The sequence below is a fragment of the Lissotriton helveticus genome, chromosome 2_1, assembly GCF_964261635.1.
Source record: "Lissotriton helveticus chromosome 2_1, aLisHel1.1, whole genome shotgun sequence".
Lineage (NCBI taxonomy): Eukaryota > Metazoa > Chordata > Amphibia > Caudata > Salamandridae > Lissotriton > Lissotriton helveticus.
Genome location: NC_136059.1, coordinates 1912518536 through 1912540993, shown reverse-complemented (window position 1 = coordinate 1912540993; position 22458 = coordinate 1912518536). Strand labels below are relative to the sequence as shown.

Here is a 22458-nt window from a genome sequence, read left to right as displayed (position 1 = left end):
CAAAAACTGCACCAGAGTCAACTCGACCTGCAGCTGTTGGCACCACAAAACCTGAGAGAACTGCCAGCCTACGATAAAGACCCAAGGCCTCCAGTGAACAGCGGACCTGTTCTCCTGCACCCTGCAGAACTCCGAAGCAAAGACTCTTAGGCCTCCGGAACTGCCAAAACCCGACACCTGAAGCAACCACTACTCCTGTTGCCCCAGGCCCGAGTTGAAGTGAGCCATCAGTGTTAACAAGGTCCCCATGCCTTCCAGTGCTCCCATCCATCGTGGTTTCACCCCTAGTGGACTCCCCGACGTCGCCTGCAGCCTCTGCATACATGCCCCCTCAACTGTGACTGCTCCTGGTAAGAAAACCCGACACCTAAAGTCACCTCTGCATCCGCCACCCCTAGGCCATGGAGAAGAGGACCCCAGGTGTCCCTACATCCCAAGCATCGCAAACCTTGAACCTCCTACCCCCTATTTGTTCACCCCGTCTGGCTCCCAGCCAGAGCTTGCAGCCTATTTTCTCAGTGACAGAGCTCCATAGGTACCTATTGGTCTCCAGACGCTGATTTGTACCCTGCACCCTGCACCCTGCCAGCCTCATGTCGCTGGTGGCGTACTGCTGGTGCTGCTTTGGATCTTGCCCTCCACTCACCTTAACTCCTGGAGATTGGTCATGTAAGTTGCTGTACTATACTTGGTTGCAGAACATGTTCTTCCTTCCGGAGGATAACATTGCAGAACTCAGAATTTGCGCTATGTCCACTGTTCAAAGTGAAAAGAATTCATATTAAAAACATAATTACCTGAAGGAGTTTTTTTCTGATGCCTAAACATATATAAAGATACCTGCTATTTTTATAAATTGGTGTGGATCTCCTTAAGTTGTGTGTGTCAATTAATAATCATTATGTGTATTTGCAAATTTTTTGCACTCCTCTGTGTTAGGCTAAGGCTGCTTGACCACACTACCTCCTAATGTAGCACTTCTCTGTTTACTCATTGGGGAGCCCCTGGACTCTTTACAGGGTATATCAGGATCCTGATAATTCACGTTAAGAGCCAGCTTCCTACACTTAGGACTAAGAAGTGAACTCCAATGATCAGTTGGCAAACCACCTTTTCAAGCCACATGCATACAACAAGCTAGAAGACGCCTTTTCCTGTAAGTACCCAGCTGACAAGTGGCAACTGGACTGCACGGGACACTGCTACTGTCCTCTACCTGACACCCTCTGACTCCATAAGTGCTTCCCCTGAGATCATGGGGCGCTATAGAAGACAGTGTGGGATTAGGACTTAAAGGGCTAAAGTCAAACTCCTTGCCCTGGCAAACCTGGCTTGGGTATCTGACCTGGGCACCATCACAGCCTGCCTCAAATTGCACCTAGGTCCATTTCTACCACGACCATTGACTATCATTAAGTTATACAAACAAATGGTGGATGGAATGCCAGCATGAATATCAGCCTTTAATTGCGCTTGGTCGCAGTCCATTGTATTTTGCACACCATACTGCTTCAGTTTGGACTCAGCCATATGCAAATCAGCCTTTACACTGATCCATTAGGAGCAGTGCAGCCGGAACTGCTAGGGCAGGTCCTTCCTGAACCAGAACTCGGGCAACCCAAGACCGGGTTCACCCTGTTTGAGGCTCGTCAGTTGAGTGCAGCTTGTTTCCAGTGGCACAGAAAGCTCAGTAGGATGTTATTCATTTTATTTATGAATGTAATAGCAGTATATGCTTTGTTCCATGCTTTCCAACCGTTTAGAGTCTGACCATGCCCAACTGTCTTTTTTTTCCAGCACGTATCTCTTAGTAGATCCCAGTGAGCGTGAGGAGCGAGTCATGGATGGGTTGTTGGTAATTGCGATGAATAAACACCGTGAAATCTGTACTGTCCAGTCCAGTGGAGGGATTATGCTGCTAAAAGATCAGGTAAAGAAAATGTGTGGATTTCTAAAAACCTTTTAAGTTCAGTGCACTGTGGCAAGTTCTCTGACTCTGCCCTTAAGTCCCCCTGAAGCATGCCCCCTTGTGCCATTTCTAATTTGCCTTGGTAAGTTTGGAAGGTGTGCTCTGGTTATTCCTGGCTGTTCTGGTCTAAGCTTTGGAATTCTGGTTGGGGTTGGTTATGGGACCTGCTTGCTCTATGCAAAGATTACCCACCCCTCCTAGAAGAATCTTCTTTGCACTGAGCAGCAAATGATCGCTTTGGGGGACTAGCACTCCTCTGTGAGCTTAGGCTCCAGTGTTGTTTGGATCTGTGCTCCGAAAGTAGACCAAGTTGCAAGTAAGCCCCATTTATTTGTAATGTTTTTAAGTAATTTTATTATTTGTTTTACACTTGGTAATGTCTTACATCGTTGACATGATTTAATGGTACACAGTTGAACTGACCATTACCCAGTACCTTTTTCTTCCTTTACTTGGTCGACACGACGCAGGCATTGAGCTAAATCGGACATGATGGAATTAAACAAACTACTTTTACATACCATTCCTGCTATGGTTTCTACACCGGATACTGATCAAATCACTGTACACCACAGGCTTGAAAGGGGCACGGATTCAATTCTGCCTCGAACATTTAAATCACAGGGCAGAATGCGTCCTCCGGCACCTGGGTTTAATGATAGCCTCCGCTCAGAATACAAGCATTTGCAATGCAGCAGGTCTCGCATTTAAGCGAGTTTGAGCTATTGGCATTATAAATGACAATGCCTTTTATGTATTTTTAGATTTGAAACCTAAATAAAACGTATTGTTATTTACAATGCCAATAGCTTAAACTCGCATAAATGCGAGACCTATTGCATTGCAAATGCTTGTTACATTTGCCTCATAGAAACATTCTTTCTCTAGGATGGCTCTGGTGAAGTATGATTAATGGATTGATTTTGTGTCTAGATTGGGGTGGACTGATATTTTGAACATCTGTCATGATAACGGGATCCCAAAGGAGCAGAAGAATTATCCAGTACTTTGTGACCCCCCCCTTACTGGGATGTTAAGAGGCTCAAACACAATATAACAACTCTTTTCGAGAGGTCAAAGTTCAGTTCCATTGATGTCGACCAGGTCTTAACAGAGTTTCGTGTCATTTCTCTGGTCCCCCATTTGATTCAGGTGAAATGACACCACCGCATATCTAGGTGGTCATAAACTCAATTTTGTGCCAATAAACTTCACCAAAAATGTACAGTAACACACATTTTTGGAGCCTTTTTTCAGTGCAAGCATTTCTCCAGTGTTCAAAGATCGACAACTCTTTTAAACACGCAATAAATTAAAGTCTTTGTGGACCTGGTTGCCTAAAAAACAAATGTAGTCGTTTTCAACTTATTGGACAGTTAACAGTACTAATTTGTAATAGAAGGGGTTATGGTCCATATTGCTTGTGTATCGGCAAGTTTAAGGTCGGATCAGTGTTTTTAAGTATTTGAAAGAGGTAATGATCAGCCAGATGGCGTGGGCCACTCGCAGCAGGTTAACCCCGTGCCCTGGTGGGCTCTGTGCAGCTTTCTTCGTGGTGAGAAGCCTTTCCAGAGGGCTAGACTCGTGAACGTGCATCTATTTATTCATTGGATCAGCGCCAGATGCCAATCATTTCCGAAGAGTAATCAATGACCGCTAATCAACCCAAGTTAAAAAAAATATTGAGGTGCAGTTGAAGGACGACAACTAATGGAAAGGGCTCATACAGTTCTAGTTTTACATTCTGTGCAGGAAGGCCGCCTATTGCAAGACCAGGCACAATATGTGAGATAGGGGGTGCAAGAGGAAATACCTTGCTGCACACCAAAGGAAATAATTATTACACTCAGTGCTTCTGCACATATGCTTCAAAACATAACCTTCAAAAAGATTTATGTTACAGGTGATTGTTGGTGCCGATCGAGCCGAATAAGACAACCAAAAAGACACGCCGAGGCGCGCACTAACTAACATTCAGCTAAAGTACGTTACGTCAGCCCTAACGTCACTTCCCGTAAGAAAGTATCAGTCCCCTGACAATGACATTTACAGCCTGCAAGGGCTCGCACGAGCTCCATATCTTGAGAACAATGTCACTCTTTCTATTGTGTTGCCTACACAGCCTCCGAGGAGCATACAGCGGCACCGTGCCTGTTGTGTGCCACTAAAGTTACTAGCGCCAAGATGCCAATAATTAGGCCTTCTGGTTTCTGACAGAGGCACAGCAGATGTGTGGGTTCACAGGTGTATGTGCATTCGAGCACACGTCAGAGGCAACATCACAGGAGCCTTAAAAGCAGAAATATGCTAATCAGCGTGTTCGCAGTTTGGTAGTGCTTGTTTTGTGGCAGTTGTTGTCGCCTGTAATTACTGGCAGGCTCTGTCCACCTGCTTCTGCTGTCAGCTGCCTCCTTTCATGCTCGTTAGGCACCAACAAAGAGGCTTGAGTGCCCCCCGCCTCTGTGTTTCACTGCTCCCTCCCTGGCTTTTCCCAGTGACCTTGCAGTAATGAAACTGCAGTTGCACAATGGCATCTTTCGCACGCTGCCAGCTGTCTGCCTCTTCACTCTGTCTTGGGCACACCTCCTGCGTCTCTCTGAGGGGGCAGCGCAACTCACGTGGACTCACAACCCAACCACTGCACCTCCCGCAACTGAGAACGGGGATGGAGGAGAGAAACACGGGCAGCTTGAAGAAAAAGAACAACGGAGCCATTCGAATGCAATCAGACACAAACAACCCCAAGGAAGGCTGCAAAAGGGACAATACCAACACGACACGACACCAGCAAGATGCTGGCGAAAAAGCTTTGCTTCTTATAAGATGAAACAAGCTGAAAGAGACGTTGTGATCGTGCGAGCGTGCACATTGGCTGTCCACACGCAAGCTGAAAAAGATGCCGTGCGTGTGCCCATGTCCTGTCCGAGGCCAAGCTGATGCAGACGCCGTGAGCGTGCACATCGGCTGTCCGGGCGCGCACATGTTTTGTCTCCCTTCGCTACAAAAACTGACAACAAGAGAGTCTTGCCAAGTCGAAGAAGCCCATATGCTGCATTCGCTGCGAGACCTAAATAGGCCTGTAAATCCCTTAAAAGGTTCTGGAGGAAGCATTATGCACTTGAGGCCAAGGCTGAATATGTAGCAGCCTTGAAAAAATATCATGCCTCTTTCAAATCTGCGCTGGCAGTTTACTATACAGAATTGATTACCAATGCTCAAAATTGTCAAAAACTTTGTTTAAAGTAGTAAAGGATCTGTCCGCAGCTAGCACAGTCACACCGCCCCCTCTCTTTCCCATCAACAGTGTGACGATCTTTCCTTGTTCTTTCTAAACAAAGTTGAGCTAATTCACCGGCAACTAGAAGCAGATGCTTCTATGTTAGTGACCCCGTCAGTTTCTGTCTCTCAACCACTCGGGCCACTGGTCCCACATCCAGTGGCCGGTCAGGAACAAGGAATAACTATAGCTCAGAAACTCTGGAAACAAGGAAATTAAAAAAACACTCAAAAAAATGAGTCGGTCTCACCGGCCCACAGCTACAATGACCACCGCTGGATTGAAGGGACTTGGTGCTTAAAAGAGCTCACAGCAATCATGTGCATCAGGTGTGAGCAGGCTAGCAGCAGCCAGCAACGGGTGAGCTGAATTCCTAAACTCATCCTTGGCCTGCAGGGGTGGAGATGGAGCAGTGAGCTGGGGATTATAGCTAATGGAGTTTCACTCATGAGCAGAGTGGCTTCCACAAAACCAGACATGGATTGGGAATGGACGTCAATTCCCAAATAGTGTCCAAATGGCTCGAAGTCAGGATATGAATGCAGGGGAGTGTCTAGAAGCTTATTAGAACACTGTAAAGTCACTATGCAGCCCCTTGTTAGTGGGCATGAGAGTGCAGGGAACAAATCGTGACACCTCATCAAGGTGTTAGACCTCCGCGCTGTAAGACTAGGTTTTCAAGTGTTCCTCCCCAGATTAGTAGGTCAACCAGTCCTAGTCAGAACAGACAACACAACATAGCCAAGCAAGGAGGAACGCTGTCAAAGATACTTTCTGAAGAAGCTCAGCTGCTATGGAACTGGGTCATTTCTCACAGGATGGACATTTCTGTGGAATATCTGCCAGGCTGTCAGAACGATTAGGTGGATGCACTCATCTGGCAATTGTTGGATTGTCATGATTGGGAACTAAAACGGAAACAGGGGGAGGAGCTTTGCGCGCAACCAAGATGGCCGCGTGAGCAAAGGGCTCCCGAGACCCTCGTAACCTCCCGAATATATCCTGTCACTTATCCTGTTGGCAGATGACATCTTGGTGCGGATGAACCACCGGTGATCCTGAAACTGTTTCCGCCGTCCCGATCGGACCCCGGTGGCCAGAGTTGTGGCGCTGAGAAATTTGTGGCCTTCGTCTTTTGGATGCCCGGCGCCTGAGTTGACATGGTGCCCGGGGCATAATTGAACAACAACGGCTTGGTGCAGCGCAGAGCCCCGGTTCAGTTCAGTTTCACTTTCGTTTTTTGATTATCACTGGGGTCTTGGGCGTGTGACGCCTCATTGACATTCACCCTCTCGGCTCCCTTCCACTCTGGCGCCCTGGTTGGCGGTCCCTCTGGGTGGAATTTGTTCTTTCCTCCCTGCTTGGTCTGCTGTGTATCCCCTTCCCTCGCTTTTGCCCTGGACATTTTTTTAGACACTGTCACGGCATGGCAGGCAAACCTGAGAGAGACAAGCAAAGGGTGAAGAATACCAGACGGGGCAGCTATACCCAAACCAACGTCATGGACCGGTATGCTCAGGTTCGAGGGTCGCCCAGCAGGACCGGTGGGTCGCTGGAGGGTGCGAAGATTTCGTCGACCCCGAAGGTGGAGCCGACGCTACAGGATGTGATGGCCGCCATTGATGGTATCCAGTCTTCCCTCGGGAAGCAAATGGAGACTCTTGCTCACAAGTTGGATACGGTGGCGATCGACGTGAATTTGATCCGGACGGACCTTACAAAAGCCAATGAAAGGGTTAAATCGCTGGATATTAAAACATCGAGCCTTACGGACGACGTCGTTGAGTTGCAAACCACAGTCCGTACTCTTGGGGCTTCTAATGACATGGTGGTTCGTCGCCTGGAGGATTTTGAAGGACGGGCCCGGCGGAACAACGTCCGTATAATTGGCGTTCCGGAAAAGGCGGAGGAGCAAGCAGCAGACCTTTTTGTTGAGGACCTTATCACCAAACATTTGGCACCTAAGGGATTGAGCAAGTTTTTCATGGTGGAACGGGCTCATAGGATCCCGGGTGGAAAACCGAAAGTGGGAGCCCCGCCACGGCCTTTGATAGCAAGGATTTAAAATTTTCTGGACAGAGCCGTTATCCTTCAGGCCCCTCGTGCGGGGGATCCTCAAGTTTGAAAACTCCTCCATCAGTTTTTACTTCACACAGATGGTACAGAAACAGCGGCTCAGTTTTATGGGGGTGAAAAGACGTCTTCGGGATATGGACCTGAAGTATGCCATGCTCTTTCCTGCCAAATTGAGGATTGAATATAACGAAAGAGTGTACTGTTTTGATAAGCCTGAAGTGGTGGCGGATTGGTTGGACACTCTGCCTTCCCGACAGGATCCTGAGAGTCGGCCTGGCGGAGCGGAGGGAGGACTTGAAGAGCAAGAGTAGGCGCCACCGGGGAGTACGAAAGGACTTTTAATGTGATGATTCCGTATCCGATTTTGTACTGTCAATATTCTTTTGCACGGGGGGTTGTGGGGATATCTTTGGGGTTTATTCCTCCTCAGCCTTACTTTTCGTAGTTTAGTTGGGTGTGAGGGCGACAGGCACACTGCAAGTTGGGGTGGCTTTCTAGTCGTGCGCAGGGGTGCAGGGTGGGGTGTGTGGTAATGGGTTGCTTGGGGGCGGGGGATTGGGGGGGTGTGGATGTTTTGTTTGTTGTTTCTGCAAGGTGCTATACTGCTGGACGTGTTCATCGGAGCATTGGACTTAGCTCGTGGCTGGATCTTCTTTTTCTTTTATGATGGGGGTAGGGGATTGAGGTTGATCAGCTGGAATGTCAATGGGTTGGGGGACAAGACTAAGCGTGGGGTGGTACTACAGTTCCTGAAACGCCATTCCCCCAATATTTTTCTTCTTCAGGAGACTCACTTGGTCGGGCATACATGTCACGCCCTGAATAGAATGGGATATCGTCTGGTAGCGCATGCTGGGTTCTCCTCTGCCTCTCGTGGAGTTGGGATCCTTGTTAAAACTGCTCTTCCGCTTGAGGTGGAATCCACTGTCATCGATGATAGGGGCCGCTATGTGGCGATTTCAGGGCGGTGGGAGGGTCGTACTCTTACCGTGGTTTCTATTTATGTACCTCCAGGCTTACAGTCGACTACTTTCTCTGAACTGGGGCGGGTGTTACTTGATCTCCCGGTTGGGTTCTTGATCTTAGGTGGGGACTTTAACGCGGTGGTTCCTGGAAGGCTTGATCGACATCCACCCAGAGACATCAAAGGGATGCATGGATGGCTGCCCGATTTTATTGAGGTATTGGGTCTGGTGGATTGTTGGCGTTTGCTCCATTCTACTCAGCGGCAATATACTTTTCACTCGGGAGCCCATGCTAGTCTCTCTAGGATTGATTATGTGTTAGTGCCGGCTGCATAGGCGTTTGGTGTTGCAGAGGCCCGCCATATGGCTCGAGGAATCTCTGATCACTCCCCACTATGGCTCCGATTGCACTTAGTCCCGGGTGCCGATGGTCGGGTTGCCCCGATTAACCCTTGGTACCTTTGTAGCCCTAAAATTCGTAGTGAACTTGTGAAGGCGCTGGATCATTATTTCTGAGAGAATGAAGGCTCGGTTACTTCCGCAGTCTCCTTATGGGAGGCTTTTAAGACAGTCCTGAGGGGTCAGGCCCTGTCACTGATTTCTGGAGTCAAAAAAAGAAAGAGGAGGAAGTGGTAAAGATAGAGACAGAAATAACGGATTTGGAATCGGCTTTGGAACAGGAGGTGACTCACTCCAAATTGCATGTTTTACAGCTGAAGCAGTTTGAATATAAGTCATTGGTGTCGGATGCGGCGAAGGCTCTCAGCCGGGAACAACAGGGGCGTATCTATGATGTTGGAGATAAGGCCGGCAAATTGATAGCTTGGTTGGATAGGAAAGACAGAGCAAGTCGAGTGGTGCCGGAGATTGAGACGGAGGATGGGGCCCTGGTTACCGACCCGCGGGAGATAGTGGCGTGCTTCGCCACTCATTTTCACACTGTGTACTCCTCTGTGTCCGATAGGCCGGAGAACGACTCTCGTTTGCTGCTTCGAGATATCACCCTTCCAAGTCTTTCTGAGGACGATAGGGATCTAATGGACTCGGCGATCACGGCGGATGAAATAGCGTTAGCTATATGTTCCTTGCGTTCGGTTAAAGCAATTGGCCCCAACGGTTTGCCAATCGAGCTATATAAGCTTCGGCCCGACAGGATTGCCCCGTATTTTTTTTTTGTTTGAAAACCTTTATTGTGCATTAATAAAAGGACAATTACGGGCCCACAACCATCAGGCCGGCCACGGAAACTGTTAAAGCACCAGCGCATGCAATATGGCGACACAGTAACACATTACTACCATAAGCGAGCATTGAAAGTTACACCGTAAATCATCATGATACCATGTCGTAGGAGCGATGAAGGTTAATTTTAAATGTTTTTTCGTTGCAACTATTAAGGTCGACATTTCGGTTTTCAAATTGAAAATATAAAAAATAAACTAAGAAAGTAGAGTCCGTGCTGGTGTAACAGAACAGGAGTGACAAATCCACCATATAGTTCAACAACCCAAAAGTCAAGTCCCCCCAGGCGGCATGGCGGCTCAAAGTGTGTGCAGCGGGGGTATCAGAACCAACAACCTAGCCAATGTCCACCGCCACCCGCCCGCTAGCAATCCAAAACACGGACCCAAAGAGAATAAAGAAGAGAAACAAAACGAAGAAAAAACAAGGCACCATAGAAACTAAAACCAAGAAACTAAAAACCCCTCCCCCAACCCCCCACCCTACACGCATGCAGAGGCTACGGCCTACCCCCCCCCCCAGCAGTGTGTCTGTCGCCCAATAAACCCGAAATATAGAACAAGGAGAGAAGAAGAAAAAAAGAGAAAGAATTAGTATAATACCTAAAATATGAGAGTAAGAAAAGAGCATCCTAATCTAAAACTCCCATAGAACACGGAAGACCGGAGGAGGGCCAGAACCAATTAATCCCGGACTCCATAGCCCGCACAGAACCTCTACCCCACCAACAAGGATCAACAACAGGACATATCAATTGCAACCTTAAGTGGGGAAAAAACGTTACAAACAGCGCATTCAAATGTATCAGGAAGCGTTCCAGTCCGGGTCTCCGCCAGTCAAGCAAAAAAAATCAGCGAGAAGAACACCATCAGCCCTGGCCCGAACGTTGAAAGCCCACCAAACATAGCCACCGCTGGGAGCCCACCGAGGGCAGAACAAAGAGACAAGATGGCCGCCCCCAACAAAGAAGAAGCAGAAAAAGATGAGATGAATGTCTCCAGTTACCAATAAGTCCAGTGTCCCAAAAGACGAGCGTCCCCTCGAGCACAGGATGAAACGCACTCCACCGTCGTAGTAAAAAGGCTCCGGAGGCAAAGGCAGCCAGGAGGGCCAGCAACCGGGAAGGCGGCAAACGAAGCAATAGTAGCGATTGCATCGGCAGAGCCTCAGTTCTCGGAGCGGGGGGAGACAGTGTAGCAGCAGCTCCGTCGATAGATGGACACGACCCATTATTGCCAGGGACAGTCCGCTTCATTGTACACGCATGCTGAAACATAGTATCCATTCCAGGCGTAGTTGGAGGCAGCAGGGAGCTGGAGCGCCTCGGTCGCCCCAGTTCAGATGTAGCATCCTCAATCTTCCGACCCAGCTCTCGGGTGTATCGCAGCCATGTAACCCTTAAGTCGGTAAGAGCTGCCAGGATGTCGCCGCAAGTCAGGATCCGCTGGAGTTCTAACCGGTCCGCGCTTTGAGTGGACGCCGTCGGGCCGTCATATTGCTCAAGGCCAGGCAGGATAGCACGCCCAGGGAACAAGGAGGCACTCATCTCCTCGTCCTGGAAGACCGGCGCCATCACCACCCCGTCAATGAGACCACAATGGAGGGAGGGGGGCGACATCGATACCGGGAAACATCAGGCCGGGTCGCCGGTAGGAGCACGGCTCGTAATCCAGAGCGGCGCACAGGGAGAGCCCCTGCGCCTCCAGTCGATGAGGGCGACCCACGGCAGAGAAGGCGCTCCAAGATGGAGTCAGCTCAGCCCGTCAGCAGCGGAACAAAGAGAAGCGATGCGAGAAGGGATCCCGCCTCGCCAGTACACACCTCAGCCACGTAGGGAATCTCGCCACATCGGAAAGGGTATACACCATCTCCCTCTGCAGTCAGCAGCACCACCTCAAGCGTCAGCGCCTCCCCAGATCGTCCCACCGAGACCGTTACAGCAGCGCCCAGCGGCGGCGGTCGGCACAGGGTCCAGGGGCAGCCATGGAGGACAGCCAACGCATCGAGTTCTCCGTCAAACCAGCAGGCAGAGACCTCGGAAGAACGCGATCGGAAACAGCGCGTTTAAATCGCCGTTACACCGCAACATAGGCACAGGATAAATAGCAGGATGTCGATGCAGGAGTGGAAGGCTCGCGGAGCCGGGAGCCTACACGTCCGTCCCGTCGGCCATCTTGGCTCCTCCTCGATTGCCCCGTATTTGAGGGATATGTTCAAGGAATCCCGCGATAGTGGGTTTCTTCCCCGGGATCAGCGTCTGGCCACCATAGTGGTTATACATAAAGAGGGAAAGCCTCGGAATAAATGTGCATCATACCGGCCGATTTCATTGTTGAATGCCGAGCCGAAAATTTTGGCTAAGGTGTTAGCTAATAGACTAATCAAGGTCATCGGTGATTTAGTTCATCCGGATCAATCCGGTTTTATCCTGCACCGGAATACGGCATTGAATCTTCGGCGGCTGCATGGTGTTATCGCTATGGCAGCGACGCTGCGTGAGCCGGCCATTTTGGCGTCTTTAGACGCCACTATGGCGTTTGATACTGTGGAATGGCCGTATTTATGGGCGGTGTTAGCTAAATTCAGCTTCGGCTCTGAATTTATTGGCTGGGTACGGCTTCTTTATGTGGACCCCCTCGCTCAGATAGTGGTTAATGGCCGCGTTTCTGCAACGTTTGCTCTTGGGTGTCGTACCCGACAGGGTTGCCCGCTGTCTCCCCTCTTGTTTGCACTGGCGCTTGAACCCCTAGCTGCGTGGATCCGTTGGGAGCCCTCAATGAGAGGTATTTATTGGTCCCCGGAGCATGAGGATCGTATCTCCTTGTATGCGGATGACATCCTATTGTACCTGACCTCCCCCAGAAAGTCCCTGATAGTATTGTGCGACGTTTTGATTTCCTTTGGTAAGAATTCTGGTTTGATCATTAACTGGGCGAAATCCTCCCTTTACGTGCTCAGTGGTGATGCGCCGGCTTTGCCGCGTGGTTGTCCTATTCAGATCGCACAGCAGGAGTTCAAATATCTTGGTATTTTTATTTCGATGGACCCCTTGATCCGGTATGAGAAAAACCTCTTCCCTCCTTTGGCGCGGTTGAGGCGGGACGTAGCGGGTTGGCAAAAACTCCCACTTTCTTTGCTCGAACGTGCGGCCCTTTTTAAGATGATGTCCCTTTCTCGTTTTTTATACGCCCTGCAAAATACCCTTGATTTGGTTCCTGGTAGCTACTTCCGTGTTGTTGAGGGTCTACAGAGGAAATTGCTGTGGGACGGTAGGCCCCGAATTGCACTTGCCAAATTGACGCTTCCCTGGTACGATGGGGGTATTGCTCTTCCCGATATCAAACGGTACTATTTGGCATCGCAGTTGGGGGCTATCAACCATGGTATGTATTGCCCCCGGCCTCACCCAGGTTTTACTATGGATAGGTGGCTGCTCCCTGGAGGTAATTACTATAGGGCATTATATTCCAAATCGGTAGGTGGATCTCTGACAGGGCCGACGCGTACGGCTGTGCGTGTTTGGCAGGTTGCCACTAGTGCATTAGGATGGAAAGATCGTTTGACCTTGGCTACCCCGCTATTTGGATCAGATCGGCTTGGCAAAATGTGGAACACGAAGGGATTTGACAGGTGGGACCTCATTGGTATCTCCAGGGTGGGGGACCTCTGGGCTAAGGGGCGGGTGAAGTCCTTTGTGGCCCTGCTGGCCGAGTTCAAGCTGGGAGGAACGGAGTTCTTCCGCTGCGCTCAGATTCGTCATTCGCTCGATTCGGTCTTCCCTAAGGGGACGGAGATACCTGAATCTGCCCCGCTGGAGGACAGTGTTCTGGATGGGTATTTACCGGATAGTACCATCTCTCTGGTGTACAAAAAATTGATTAACCATAGAGCGGACCTTCTCTTACAACTGCGAGATCAGTGGACCCGTGATGGCCTAGAACTTGATGACGAGGACTGGCAATCCGCGATCTCCTCCCCAAAGGAGGTTGCGATTCCAGCCCGCCTTGGATTGGTTCAACTTAAAATACTGCACAGCGTGTACGTCACGGGTCCTCGTTTGGTACAGATGGGTTTTTCGGAGGAGGGTCTGTGTAGGCGGGGTTGTGGCCAGCTGGCCACGTTTCTGCACATCATCTGGGAGTGTGGTCACATCACCGACTATTGGAGCAGGATCCACAGGGTACTTCAGGAGGTCACGGGTATCGCACTTTTACCTGAAGCCAGGCGTTGCATTTTGAATGTTTGGGAGCCCACTGACCATAATGTAGCCCAAACTCAGTGGGTGACCTTGGGAACAATGATTGCCAAACGCAATATCGCGCAATTGTGGGGATCCCAGCAGCCTCCTACTATCGAGTGTTGGATTAATGATATGGACTGGGGGCCCATAACCTAGTGAAGAGCGCGGAGGGTATGGAACCATACTTGTACCTCATGTATAACGCACAGGACAGGTTCTTGATGTGCCGTTTCAGGCTGAACCTACTCCCATTCATGTTGGCATCACCAGTAGGATTTGCTAAATCAATTGAACAGAAGGGGCCCTGCGGCTGCGACAACAGGTCTCCGCAGGACTCCCTTCACTTTGTTTTACTTTGCCCCTTTTATACAATGCCCAGACGCAGATTCCTTGTAAACCTCTTAAAAAAAAAACAACAAATTGGCCCACGCTAGGGAGGCACTAGTATTTTTACAGAAAGCTTCGGACCCCTTAACATTATGTAGTATTATGAATTTTATTAAGGTAGCGGTCCGTTTAAGACATACCAGGGGAGAAGAATGAAATGTCTCAAATTTTATGCCTTTTAAGTGTCATACACTGTTTCACTGTTTGTATTTTATGCTTTGTTTACACTCTGTACAAAGGATCTTGGAAATGTTTAATGACTTTTTACTATGTATACATGTGTGTGCTTTTATGGTGATTTTTAATCACCGAATAAAGATTCTTTGATGATGATGATATGGACTGGTGTATGTTTAGGGAAAAGACGGTCTATGTAGCTTGGGGTCGCCCCCGAAAGTGGCATAAGATCTGGGCCCCCTGGAATCGTTGTAGAGGAGATATATGTATACCACCTGAAACAGTTATACTTGATCTCCCGCTTTCCCCCTGATCTTGACTGTAGATTATGTTTAATGTCTCATTTTTTCTTCTTCCTCTCCCCTCCCCTCCTCCCCAATCATTTCCGTTTTCAATGTCGCTTGTATTGATGGTCTGCCCTTGCACAGTCTATTTGCTTGATGTAATTATCTGATACCTTGCTGTTTTCTTTGTTTATTTTCAATAAAAAGAAATATAAAAAAAAAAACAGGTAGATTACATTTTCAATCTGTAGGGTTACCCCTCGATCTATCTGTTTGCAATCTGAACAACAGGATATTCCTGTGCATCGCAAGCAGGTTTTGGCATCCATGGATGATAGGCTATGCTCTTTCGATCAGTTGGTCCAAGATATTTGCCTACACCTTTCCTCCTTTTCCCCTGATCCCTAGGATGTTGACGAAGGCAAAGCTAGTCCATTGCATTCTGATCCTCATTGCTCCGGCATGGCCTCTCCAGTACTGGTACGGCGAGCGGCTGCAGTTGGCACGACGTCTAGCCATTCCTTTGACGATATTGTATAGACATCATGGTGAGATTCCCCACCATGATCCCAATTCTCTGAACTTAACAGTATGGTACCTGATCACCTAGAATTTGGCCATTTGGATCGATCGGAGGAGTGTAAACCAATTCTGGTGCAGGCTCATGCTTCAGTAACTAACCAGGCTTTCAACGCTAAATAGACGCGTTTCTGTATCTGGTGCAGGAATAATGGTCCTCATCCACTTCAATTAAAGCCTTCTCAGATCCTTCCATATTTAAGTTTGGCCAAGAGTGGTCTCAGATATTCTTCAGTCAGGGTCCATCTGGCTGCAATTACGAGATTTAGAAGGACTGACACATCAGTGTCCCAAAGGATCATTAAACAACTTATGGAAGGGCTCTTCAGAGAATTTCCACCTCTTCGACATACTCAGATTCCATGGGAGCTTAATACAGTCCTCTGCTGGCTGATGTTAACTCCTTTTGAACCAATACATAGGACAGACTTGAAATTTGTCTAATGGAAGACTGCGCTACTCCGGGCTCTGACATCTGCTAGGAGAGTGGGAGAGATTCAGGCATTTACCGTCAGAACCTTACGCCGCTTTGGACAGGCAGTTCTGAGAAACAGGTTTCACTAGAGGTGAGCCTGCTTCCAGCTTTATTGTACTTCATAATGTGTACAGCTTGATATTTTGATTCAAGAATGTGAATATATAAAAGCTCCAATGTTGGAAAAGAAGCTAGTTACTTTACTGTAACTCAAGTTCTCCAAAATGTATATATTTTATATTTTCACCTGCAACCCTCCCTGCTCCCCAGTTAAAGGCTCATCATACTTGTTCTCACACTTTTGCTTTTAAATCTAAGCTATGGTATCCTTTAGGGAGAGTAGGAGAGCTTAAGCTTCCACCTCATTGGCTGAAGTTCAGGTTCTTTCAAATGTGGTGGGTGTACTATTAAGCCTACTATATTGTTTCTGGCCTTTAGCCATGTTGCATTATATACTACATGCTGTGTATTTTACTCTGTATACTGTTATTTTAATGTACCGGGATTCCCAGCCTGATGAGAAGGAATGATTCAAGCATGTGAATATTTAAAGGATACCAATGTTGGTAAACTAGTGTTACAGCTTGGGAGAAGCTAGGTTTATGTTGCAGTAACCCTCCCACTTTTTAACAGAACTACTGATGCACTTTGACTTGATGTGCCCTGGGTCTCTGCCATTCAGGCTCCCAGGGCTTGTGTTCTTTCCCCAAAACTATACGAAACCAAATTGGCACTCTTTGGCCACAGGTCAGCCCCTGGTAAATGGTACCCCGGGTACCAAGTGAACTGTGACCAGGCAAGGCCTCTAAGAAAGGCCTATCACTTATTGTGCCACCCTTCGAGGTCCTGTACCTTTACACTCACACACTGCCTTTGCAGGCTGCGTGTTTTGGTGCAGAACACAGTGAAGAGTCGACATGGTACACATCCCTGTGTGCCATGCCTACAACCCACAGCCCTGGCATAGATCAGTCACCCCTCTTGCTGGGTGCCCTATACCAGTGGTGAGGGTACAGGTGCATGAGCCCTGTACCTGTACAGTGTCTAAGTCAATTCTCAGACATTGTAAGTGCAGTGCTGCCATTAAGAGTATATGGCGCTGGGAGCTTGTCATTACGAACTCCACAGCACCATAATGGCTACACTGAAAACTGGGAAGTTTGGTATCGAACTTCTCAGCACATTAAACCTACACTGATGCCAGTGTGAGATTGAATGAAAAATGCACACAGAGGGCATCTTAGAGGTGCCCCCTGAAAAACAACCAGCCTCTGGTGGGTTCCCTTAATGGTATAAACCACCCTGCCACCATGAGACATGTTTCTGGACCCCTATGGTGGGAGCCTTCCTTCCCTGAGCCGGAAACAAAGCCTTTCCTGGGCAGAGGTATTCCTACCTCCCCCATACCAGGAAGAGCCATCTGTGGCAGGGGAGCTTCAAAGGCTTGGCAGCCTTGGTAATGCAACCCCCAGCCTCTCCTTCTATCAGGAGCAGGCCCCCTTCCTGTCTCCCCTCCTTTTCGGCGGGAAGACAGGCGGGAAAAAGTAGACAGCCCAGAAGTTGTGCCCACCTCTGCCAACTCCACCCTTCAGGTGGGGGAGGCAAGGTGAAGTCACCTCTTCAGTGCCCGCCATCTTGCAGATGGCAGGCCTGCCCCAAACATGATTAGGGATTGTGCTCACTCCCCCACGTGGGGTGAGCACACCAAGGGAGTAGTCAGCCCAGAAGGTGTGCCCACCTCTGCCAACTCCACCCCTCAGGTGGGGGAGGCAAGGTGAAGTCACCTCTTCAGTGCCCGCCATCTTGCAGATGGCAGGCCTGCCCCAAACATGATTAGGGATTGTGCTCACTCCCCCACGTGGGGTGAGCACACCAAGGGAGTAGTCACCCTAAGGTCAGTAGCGCATGGGCTACTAAACCCGAGACCCCTAAACGCCCCCCTAAATACAGTATTTGGGGGCAACCCTGAACCAAGAAAGCAGATTCCCGCAACCTAAGAAGAAAAAGGACAAAAGAGGACGCCAAGCAGAGGAGACTACAGAGAACAACTGACTTGGCCCCAGCCCTACTGGCCCGTCTGCAGTTTCCGGAGATCCTGTGCCAAAAATCATCTTGTCTTGCAGCCAGTGACCTCCAGAACCCCTGGGAGGACTGACTGCCTGTGAGAAAGTGCCGTCTTTCTTGCAAGGTATGTCCCCACCTTTTGCTGAATTGCTGATGTTTTTTGACTGAGTGTGTCCTGAGCGCCTGCTAATCAGGCACCCAGTGCCTATGTTCCTTCCCTAAAACTGCATTGAAGCCTAAACCCAATTGGCATCTCTAGCCACATGTCAGCCCCTGGTAAATGGTACCATTGGTACCCGGGGCACTATGACCAGACAGGCCCTGTACCCTGACACTCACTCAGCAGGCTCCGTGTCTTGGTGCAGGACAAAGTGAAGAGTCGACATGGCACACATTCCTGTGTGCCATGCCCACAAACCACTGCCCTGGCATACATCAGTCACCCCTCTAGCTGGGTACCCTATGCCAGTGGTGAGAGTACAGGTGCATGTGCCCTGTACCCCTACAGTACCCAGGTCCATTCCTGGGCACTGTCAATGCAGTGCTGCCATTAAAAGTATATGGTGCTGGGAGTTTGTCATTACGAACTCCACAGCACCATAATGGCTACACTGATGACTTGGAAGGTTTGGTATCAAACTTCTCAGCACATTGAACCCACACTGATGCCAGTGTGGGATTTAATGTAAAATGCACAACAGAGGGCATCTTAGAGATGCCCCCTGAAACCCGACCAACTCCTAGTGACCTGACTGAGTGGCTGCTCAGGCTGCCACCACCAGACATGTTTCTGGACCCCTGGGTCGAGAGCTTGATGCGCTTAGTGGCCTGAAACAATGCACATCCTGGGACGAGGTGCCAATCCTCCTCCACGAGGATGTGCAGGGTTCACGAAGGAGAAGCTTCAAAGGCATATGCCGCCTTTGTGAGCCTCTCCAGACCATTTGCTGCTTTCAGCAACTGGTCCCCACTGGTTCTACCCCCACTTTGGGCGGGAGAACCTGCAGGAAAAACAAGTGAGGAAGAGAGGTGTGCCCACCTCTGCCAACTCCTCCCTTAAGGGGGGGGAGGCGAGGTGAAGCACAACCTCAAGTCCCCGCCATCTTGAGGATGGGAGGACCCAGCCAACCAGGGACAGGCTCCTGCCCCCCTCCCACTGCAGAGTGGCAGAATAGGGGGTGTACCCACCCCAGGGAAGGGACCCATTGGTCCCTGCCCTTTACCTACCTGTAAAGCCCCTAAATGTAGTATTTAGTAGCACCCTGAACCTTCCTTCCTCAGGTCCAACAACAACAAGAAAAGAAGATAAGAAGAAGGAAAAAAAGCGGTGCAGAGCTAACTAGAGAACGACGCCCACTGACTTGGCCCCTACCCTATAGGCCTGTTTCCCCTCGAACCTGCTCCTGCGAAAACCCTGGCATGTCCAGCAGCCAGCAACCTCACAAACCCCAAAGGACCTGCCTGCCTTTACTTTCCAGACTGTTTCTCCCGTGACCACCGGACGGGTTTAAATTGCAGCTTCTGGTGCCAGCCAAAAACCGTGAATCCAGCCCACTCTGCACTCGCGAACCCGGCCCGAGCCCGAGTGGAAAAACACCACGAGGAGGTATCGTCCCCCAGAACCTCGTGGCCTGCTTGCCAGCAGCCACCAACCGGAGACCCCCTATCCTCCATAGGATCACATTGGGCCTCAACACTATGCACCCAGCCGCCCTAGTGCCGTTGAGGGTGCAATTTCAATGCATCACTGACCCTGGGAGACCCCCGAGTCGAACCCCAGAACCCTAACTTTCACAGTCGTTTACTTACCTGCAAAACGATAACCTGTTTTTCCTCCATAGGATAACATTGACAATTGTCCCTCCAAAAAACGACAGTGTGGAGTTTTGAAAACTAAAGATATTCCTTAAAAATTTTACAAATAACCAAAGCGTGTTTTCTCACCTGTTTGCAGGACATGTCCAAGTGCTGAATCTAGACATCCAGCACTGAGGTAGAAAAAGTAATGCAAAAGTAACTTACCTGCAATTTGTTGTCAAAGACTATTCATTTCAATGTACAGCTCTAAGAAGTTTCGAAGTGTGGAGTTTTGAAATTTGAAAATATTCTTTAAAAATCGCACAAATAACAATCGCATTTACTCAACTGTTTACAGGAAATGTCCCAGTGCTGAATCTAGGCATCCAGCACGGAGTTAGAAAAAGTAAGGTAAAAGTAACTTACCTGCAATTTATTGAAAAAGCCTATGTTCGAGGCATGTGGGCTGCTAAATTCATATCTAGTGCATAGATCGCCGCCTAGTGTTGGGTCCGGATGATTGCACATTGTTGTCCTGGAAGAGTCTTCGAAGTATCACGAGATAGGTGGCTCCTCCCCTGGACTACAGTGCGCATGGGCATCAGCTCCATCCCCAGATTGTTTTTTTCCGCCATTGGGTTCGGATGTGATTTCGACGCCTCCCTGTCGGAATCGAAAAAATAACTTCCTTAAGGCCAAAAGGCCTTCGATACTCGCGTCGGTATTGTTGCGAACGGTCCCGAGCATCGTCCGACTCTTCGTGTCGGAATTCTGGGGAGTTGCTACTCTTCGGACATCGAGGCCCTGTACTCGCAGCGAGACACCGACGAAATCATCATGGAACGGAGTCCGTTCAAGCGCTGCCCCGTGTGTGGGTCCAAGTACCCACACATCGACGTGCATCCAGTTTGTAATAAATGTCTCTCGCCGGATCACGACGAGGGCAACTGCATGGCCTGCTCCAAATTCAGGTCAAAGAAGACACTCAAGCATCGGCGCGCGGCGCGCCTCGAGGCCTTGCACGCAGCACCGGCACCCGACGACATATTCGACGACCCCGCAGAAGACGGCCAAAGCCATCATCTTCAAATTTCACCACCATCAACGGAGGTCGAGGCCGATCCTGAAGAATACATCGATGGACAGAGCCAAGACCTTGAATACGTCGATGAGGTAGGGGACGACGAAGAAGTCTATGGGGCCGCGGAAGATAGCTCAGAGGAAGAGCTATGCCCCGAAAGTTACTCGACTCAGGCTCAGGTCACGGGATCGCCACTCGGCCTTACCCACGACCCTGCACCGATATCCCCAGCCCCGCCTTCGGGCCCGGCCACGGATACACCGGAGGAGCCGTTGTTGCGCGTATCGAAACTGAAACCGCAACCAGTACAGTCGATGTGAGAAGTTGGCCTGATGTGCAGTGTTCACTATTCTAGTGATCACTATATATCAGTCCAAACAACCCTTATTAATGATTGGTTGTAAGTCAACCTTATAGACCAGCTATCCTAGTAGCATGGATACGAGCAGTCTAAGGCTAAGACTCTAGAGGGCGTGTTAAGCCAGCTGTTTTACCATCACATTACCCCTTGAACACCCAGTGAAAGGACACCACACAAGTGTTATGAAAATAAACAATGTATTTATTAGAATCACAACAACCCTGTACTCTTTATGAGGACAGGGTGCTAGGCACACAACAAAACTCTTACGAAAATACTTAAGTTAGCACGGTATACACAAATGCCCGAGGGGCACGAAAAACCATATACTCTAAAAGGGGGATGCGAAATTACTAGCAGGTAAGTACAGTACTAATAGGCTTTGGAATCGCTAGGACTTGACTAGGGAATCGTTAGATTACTTCTAGGAGACCTAGGGGACTCGGGTGCAGAGTGTGCACTCTCACGTGGGATGCGGGACAAAGTCTATGGAGGCTAGTAAAATTAAAGTTAGTGTTCACGGGCGAACCCGACCTGGTAGGGAGAAAACGACAGTGGATCCTGACCCTTGGATAGTGAGGCTATGCTGGGGCACCGAAATGCCGAAGTTACCTAGCCCAGGGGCTGCAGCTGCATATGTCTCAAAAGACGTCGGGAATCCTCGTTGTCGGACCAGGAGCCTGGAAGAAAGATGCTGGCAGGCGACCAGTGAAGATAGTTCGAGTTGATCCAAGCCTGGATCGGGAAGATGGATGACACCTGAAAGCAGAGGGGACCAAGTTCGTGACTACTAGCCAGTAGTCAGTGGGCACCAGGAGGGCACCGGATGGTAGTCACCTCGACTAGGTGAGTGGGCGACGCTGGCTCTGCAGATCTCACGGACCAGGAGGCGTTGTCGGCGACCAGGATGGAGAGGCGAGCTGTCCCACGATGGATGAAGCTGTCGGCGTCGAAGTTACCCAGGATTGGGCAACAAGCCTTGGCTAATTCAAGCCCACGCGGTGGACTCAAAATGGCGTCTTGAGTGGACCAGGAGGGTCCGGGGTGCTCCTCTTCGGGAAGGGAGCAAGGGCCAGTCTGGAGCAACCAGACCAGCAGCAGTGATGTCGTCGGGCGTCGTTCAGAAGGCCACAAGCCAGCGGGCTAGTAGCCAAACAACGCGGTGAGCAGCAAAAAGCAGAAGGGCCCCACGCCGATCGTGGAGATGCTGGGGGGCTGATCTTCGGTGCTGGAGCTGCTGAGGGTCGGGGCTTCTCGGACCCCAAAGCACTCACCAGGAAATTACTCGGCGGGCTTGCTGTGCAGAAGTCGTGCAGTCTTGGCAATAGTCGGTCCCTTGAGGTCTCGTCGCACTCACGGTTCTCAGCTTGGCTGTAGAGGTGAGTAGAGGTCGGAGGTGCCAGGGAAGCCGGGTCTTGTCGAGCTGGGCAGTCGGATTCCGGAGGAAGGACTTACAGCAGACCGCAGTGTTCTTGCGATGGTGC

General features: G+C 49.7%; 1 protein-coding gene across 1 annotated transcript in view; it reads left to right on the top strand.

The window, feature by feature from the left end:
- The window catches only part of EXOSC9 (exosome component 9), a 435272-nt gene that overhangs the window by 222514 nt on the left and 190300 nt on the right, over positions 1-22458 (top strand). Inside the window, exon 7 of the mRNA XM_078676847.1 lies at positions 1798-1930. Coding sequence (XP_078532973.1) covers positions 1798-1930 — 133 coding nt within the window. The remainder of the gene's footprint in view (positions 1-1797; positions 1931-22458) is intronic.